The following is a 6,384-nucleotide window of genomic DNA, read 5'->3' as shown; positions in this document are numbered from 1 at the left end:
CACATACCACTTCCTGAAATTCAGCATTCAGGGCTGAAATGTCCTATGACTGACCAGGGCTGAGAGAAAGGGGCTGAACTGATTTCAAGCATAAAGAGGGTGAGGTGTAAAAGCAAGTGTCCTGGGATAAAACAACTGATTCCAGCTTGTATTTGTATAGCCCTGCAGCTGAAAAAGCTGAGAGATGGAAGGTGAAAGCTGGCTGGGAAAGAAACCCTTGTACTCAGAGTCATTCTGCAAAATCCTGAGTGTGCTTAAGTAATTAAGGAGTGAAAATGTAACTGGCTGGTGGAAATTCAGTGCTGCTGTCACTGGTGAACCTACAGGGCTGGCAATGGAGATACTAAGAAAAACTGTAGTGTGCACCAGTCCATGAGGGGCCATTGGTGAGAAGGAATGGGTTCAGCATCAACCCTGTCCTCATCATGAGCAGATTGAGTGGGATCATGTTCAGATCCCCATCTGCATCTGGACTCTCTTTATTGTGGCTAATGGTCCCATCCCCGTAGCATGGGACACCTGGTGGGGAGAGATAGTAGCTGACTCGTTTGTCCTCAGAATGTGGCATTCCAGCCATCCAGCCCATCATCAGTGGCTACACCCGGATTGTAAATGGTGAGGAAGCAGTTCCTGGATCTTGGCCTTGGCAGGCCTCCCTGCAGGTGAGAAGCTGTGGAAGTCACTGTGTTGACGCCATCCTCATTGGTTACTGGTGCCCTAATCTCCAACCCAGTAGAGCACAATGTCTTTCCTCCTGGGCTCCACCCCTGCAGTGATTCCCCTGCCCCTCATTCACCAAGCTCTCTCTTAGCGTCCTTATTGACAGAGTGGGTTACTGAAGCCTTTGGGGGGATGCTGGGGGCAACTCTAAGGTCTTACAGTCTCTTGCCTATTTTATATTGCAGGAGAAGAGTGGCTGGCACTTCTGTGGAGGGTCCCTGGTCAGGGAGGACTGGGTGGTGACAGCTGCCCACTGTGGAGTGACGTGAGTAGGAAGTGCTGCCCATTCACGGGCTATCAATAGGGGAAGGGGAAGGATGGTGTACTGGGTGCAGCATGGCTCAGCAGCCTGGCTGTCTCCTGCTGGATGCTTCCAAGGGGGAGAAAAACCGGTTGGGAGACCAGAATGCTGTGGACAGGACCACCCTGAGCAAGAGCATGCCTTAGCTTCTGTGAGATTGTTCCAGCTCCCTCTCCCAATGTGAGAAACTACCTCTGGCCCCCAGACATGACAGCTTAGCCAGGCAGCAGGGTCTGCTTTCTGCTAGACATGCCAGTGAGAAGAGTTCCCTTCTACATGGAGGCAGGCACAGCCTGTGCGGGATGCTCCAACTGTGTGCAGATGAAGGCTTCTTGGCAAGTGGCCCCTGGTGTGCTAGATACAGACCCACTCGACACACTGCCAACTGTGGCAGCTCCATTGACCTCAGGGGCATGTTATCAAGTCCTGATGGGATTAGCAGACAAGGGGCCATCATGGCAGCAAACCACTGAGTGCACATGGATCCAGTCCCATTTCCCCTGTCATCCAGTTTGGATTGTATTTGATGCCAATCAAACACCTCGCAAGAGCATCCTTGTTTATGGAAAAGAGGACAGAGGAGCCTCCACCTCCTAGGCTCCTGCAGTCAGATGTCCCCCTGCTTTGGGAAAGTCTCCCATAGACATTAACTGCCTTCTCCTCTGGCCTCAGGACATCCAATGTGGTGGTGCTTGGGGAACATGATCGCGGCTCCAGTATGGAGCAGGTACAGAAACTGGCAGCCAAAAAGGTGAGTAAGAGCACTTTACAGCACCAGCCTTGCTGCTCTGGCATTGTTGCTACAGGCAGGCTGGCTAGGGCAAACAGAAGAACAAACAGCCTAAGGCAGAAACCCCTCAGATCTCCTTGAGCAATGAGCCCCTGCGTGGTGTGGAATAAGCCTGCATTTTCGCCCACTCTAGGGACAGCCCCTTGTGGCCTGGGCGGTTGACCTGCAGCCTCAGTCCTGGATGTGGTCTCTCAGCATGAGAGCCCCATGTTGCGGGTGGTGGCAGTGGAACTAGCAAGAGCTGGGGACAGGGCAGGGCCCTGTGACCTGTACTGTACTCCCAGGGGGGCTCTGAGAGAGTGCAGCACATGGGTGCCCCTCTGCAGCCAGCCAGTGCAGTTGCCAATGGTGTTAAAGGGGCAGGGGCAGGGGCAGGGGCAGGGCTTGGACCCTCTCTCCTCACATGCTCTTTGTGCCCCCTGGCCCTGGGCTGTCCACAGTCTGGCCCTAACCAAGCAGTCACTAGTTGTATCGAGGGGGCAGCTAGTGGCCCTTATACACTGAGCTGCTTCTTTCCCACACAGCCTGCTCCCTATCCCTGTTTCCTGTGGGACTTGGTGCCAGACAATGCAACTCAGCTCCCAGCGTGCTGTGGGGCTGCACAAAGCCCATAGTTGGAGTCTGCCCTGCACAGGCTTTCCAGGGGCTGAAAGAGCTGATTCCGGGGTGCAGTGTGGGTGCTCAGATCTGTCCCAGGCCTGGAGGTGCAGCAGGGCTGGGCTACCCCACAGGTGCACCCCTGTTGGGCTGTGCCAGGGGCTGGAGGGCCTGGGCCTGCTGGTGAGAGAGGAGATGGCAGGAGCAATCTGTGTGCCCATCTACTTTTTCTTCACGGGCCTGTTTCTGTGCCTCAGGTCTTCACCCACCCAAAGTGGAACCCCCAAACCACTGACTATGACATCGCTCTCATCCAGCTGGCCACTCCTGCTAAACTCAGCAGGACAGTCTCCCCTGTGTGCCTGGGAGAAACCAGGGATCACTTCTATAGTGGCGAGCTCTGTGTCACGACAGGATGGGGCAAGACCCGGTATAACGGTATGTGCTGTCAGCTGGCTCTCTGCAGGGGAGGAGATGCCATGCCAGCTAGGAAGGTGCTGCTGGAACAGCCCCAAATGCTGCCCGCTTGGCTAGTGAAGGGTTTTGTAGTCATCCTTGCACACACAGAGGGAAGGCAGTGTAGTTAGACAGCAACCCAAGAGCCTGGGGGAGCAAGGCCTGGTTGTGGCCCTCCCACTACTGCTCAGCTAGCCTCCCTGGGCCTCCTCTTAACAGTTGGACAGTAATGTGCCCTTACGTATTTCGGGGGCTGGGTGTCTATAACCATTGATGTCAATCTAGCAGTTCCACCTCAAGGAGGAAAGCACCCAGCACCAGGCAAGTGTGGGTTTATGATGAACTGAGGGCTGAGCACCCTAGGGCTTGGGAGAAGCCTGGATCTGGGACCAGCCACTGTAGCCAGCCCTTCTCTTCAGAGTGAAATCCCTAAGCCTATCAGAAAGGCCAGAATCAACATGTAGCTTTGTGGCTTGGGCCCTTTTCTGGTGAAGAGGTTGGACTAGATACAACAGCACCCAGCTGTGGAGGGACCTGGCTGGGTGCCTGGGGCACAGCAGCAGTAGCAACTTCCAGTTGCCGCTGTGATTGCAATTGCAATTGTGTAGCTAGTGGCAGCAGACTTTTTTTTGTCCTTCCCAATTCAGGACAAAATTGTCCCATTCACCCTGCTCTAGTTATACTGGTGGCAGCACCCTACATGCACCAGTGAAAGACCTTGGCTCATGAGACCTTCCCTGGGAGTGAGGCAGGTCCATAGACTAAACTGTTGAGGGTACTGGGCATTGGGGTTGCAGATAGGGGATCAGGGTAGGTCCCTGGAGAAATCCTTTCCTTGGGGAGGGGCCCAACAAAGGGATGAGCTGGGGCATCTCTTCCTGTCTTACAGGGACACTGCCCAGGAAATTATGGGCTCTCTGAGTGTGGGGTGGGAGGAAGACCTATAGTCAAGGAAACTTGGGGCACTGTTAATAAAAGCAGCGTCTTCTGTTGGTGCCATATCAGGCCAGTATCCCTAAGCTATGGCAGAGCCCTCCAGCATCAGCAAGCCTAAGAGACAGGTGTGCCCCTCTGTGGAGTGAAACATCTGCAGCTTCGTGCCTGCTGACATGGGGAGATGTGATCCTACAAAGGAGGAAGGCACAAGCTGCTTTGAGGTTGGCCACCTAGGCTTCCACCAGCAAAGGAAGATGGGACTCCCAAATCCATTTGGGACCAGTGGGTCAATGGCTGGTCTCCAGTGCAGAGGGGAAGGTTCTCATCAGGGGGTTGCAGCTGAGAATTTGATGGGATGCCTGCCAGGATCTCACACAGTTCAAATGGTCTGTGCAGACACTGCACATGTCCGAGGGGGTTCCAGGAGCATGCCCAGATCCCATTCATCACATATGCCATCTTCTGGGGCCTCACCCCGAGTGTAACACCCATACCTGACCCATGTCACCCTGTCCTGAACCCTCGCTCATTCTGCTCCCCTTGCAGCTTTCCTCACCCCCAACAAGCTACAGCAGACAGCGCTACCCCTGCTGAGCAACCTTCAGTGTGAAGAGTACTGGGGCAACCAGATCACAAACCAGATGATCTGTGCTGGTGCAGATGGCTCCTCTTCCTGCATGGTGTGTATCCTGGGGCCTGTCCCTCCTGCAAGTGCCCAGGGACCCTTTGGGGAGCTCAGGCTTTCTTAGTTGGCTACCCTGTGCTGCTGCTAATCCTAGGGCGTAGCCAAATGCAACTAGTAGGGCTACTAGCCCCCTCCAGCCTCTTGCTCCCCTGGGTGAGAGTTGAGCCCATCACAGGGAGTAGGCCCTGCATGCCTGCTAAATAGGCTAACAGGGACATCTGTAGCTGACTGACTTCCTGACTGCTCCACTGCTGGGCTATGGCATAGGCTGTGAGGGGCATCAAGCAGGTGAACATAGGAGAGAGGAAGAGATGGGGGAGCCAAGGTTCTCTCGGCAGATCTCTTAGGGGGGCAGTGCTCAACTGGTGGTCCACAAGATGGATCTGGCCTGCAGAGCCATGTCATCTAACCCATGGAACTCCCCATGGGTCTGGAAATTTGGTGGTGGGGGACCAGAGGCAGCATTAATTGCCAAGCTCACTGGCCACCAGATTTCCAGACATGACACCTGTGAGCTGGATTGTACTGGTGTGCAGTGTTGCAGTGCTGACCCCCTGCAGGATCAGGTCCACAGCTGACCTTGCCTGCAGGATCTGGCCCTCAGACCAGCCCTGTACTACTCACTCAGCCTGCAGGGCTGGCTAGATTGAGCACCACTGTCCTAGGTGTCAGGGGTATGGATACTTCCCAAGTCCATGCCTGGCTTCCTCTCTAGGGCCCCCTGAGCCCTCACTGGATCTCATGAGGTAATTGGTTCAGAAGGCCCTGAGCCTCAGTCCCTTCCTAGGCAAGCCTCCCAGTGACCAAGGCAAAGCTAGGCTGGGAGGGTATACTGAGCAGGGCACAGAGCAGAAAAGCCATGTCAGGAATTGTCCCTGGAGCAGGGTTGTGGGCGTGGAGATGGCAGGACAGAAGTCAGCTTCCTTCAGGCTTCCTGGGATGGGAATCTCCAGTGTGGCTCCTCTTGCATTACACAAGGACTCTTGCAGTGTGTGAGCTGCTCCTTAGGTTCCTGTTGACGTGTCAGCAGCTGGGGTGGCGCAGAGCTCCCTTGGGCCCAGTTTCTGAGTGCGGCTCTCCTGTCTGCTCTGCAGGGTGACTCTGGTGGCCCCCTTGTATGCCCAAAGAATGGAGCCTGGTACCTGGTGGGGATTGTGTCCTGGGGCAGTAGCAAGTGCTCCACCACCACCCCCGCTGTCTACGCCCGCGTGACTGAGTTCCATGAATGGATTGTCCAGACCATGGCAAGCAACTGAGCTGGCTTTACTGGGTCTGAGCCAATAAAAGTACTGTTTAGCCTCAAAGTCTTGGTCCTGTTCTCTTGCTGCACATTACTGAATCACACACTGCTCAGTGGATGCTGTTAGAGCAAACCCATCATGAGCCACACACTATTACCAGCCTGGAAGCTCTATGGCTCACCCAGCTCAGATATAATCTTCTGCCCCATTTGCCCCTTCTTTAGAAAAAAGATGCTCTGTCCCTGTTGTCCTGAAGCTGTTCAGTGTTCCTGTGGCTGTTTAACTCCACCATAGGAGTGACTGCATTTCAGTGGCAGAAGAATATCCTTGTGTACTGTCCATGGCTTGCCCAGTTGTTTGGCCATGAAGGCTGTAACAAAAATGCAGCCCTGCAGTGGATGATTTCCTACCCGCTCTGCCCTGTGTTAAGCATATGTAGCCTGTTTACAACCAAAATCAGACTCAAAGCAACTTTTTGCCCCCCTCACCTACTCCCTCATTCCTCGTCCCTCATCTGCTGGGCCTACCCACTTGTCTCAGTGACACATCATGCCACCATCCCAGTCTCTTCTTCCAGTCCTTCTGACGGATGCTGTAAAGTCTTCTTTACCCCAGGCCTACCCCCCCCCCCCCAGCACCCTCCCAAATTCACCCTTTC

The 6,384-nt window shown here is 54.6% G+C and overlaps 1 protein-coding gene across 1 annotated transcript in view; it reads left to right on the top strand.

Annotated features, from left to right (window-relative positions):
• The window catches only part of LOC109289488 (chymotrypsinogen A-like), an 11,774-nt gene extending 5,981 nt beyond the window's left edge, over positions 1-5,793 (top strand). The window contains exons 2-7 of the mRNA XM_019505523.1: positions 559-662; positions 906-985; positions 1,694-1,772; positions 2,666-2,846; positions 4,347-4,480; positions 5,580-5,793. Of these exons, the coding sequence (XP_019361068.1) occupies positions 559-662; positions 906-985; positions 1,694-1,772; positions 2,666-2,846; positions 4,347-4,480; positions 5,580-5,741 (740 nt within the window). The 3' untranslated portion in view covers positions 5,742-5,793. The remainder of the gene's footprint in view (positions 1-558; positions 663-905; positions 986-1,693; positions 1,773-2,665; positions 2,847-4,346; positions 4,481-5,579) is intronic.
• Positions 5,794-6,384: the final 591 nt, after the last annotated feature.

This window comes from Gavialis gangeticus, unplaced genomic scaffold (assembly GCF_001723915.1).
Source record: "Gavialis gangeticus isolate Ggan-Ray unplaced genomic scaffold, GavGan_comp1, whole genome shotgun sequence".
Classification (NCBI taxonomy): domain Eukaryota; kingdom Metazoa; phylum Chordata; order Crocodylia; family Gavialidae; genus Gavialis; species Gavialis gangeticus.
The sequence above is the reverse complement of the archived record's forward strand: the minus strand, read 5'-3'. Positions and strand labels throughout refer to the sequence as shown.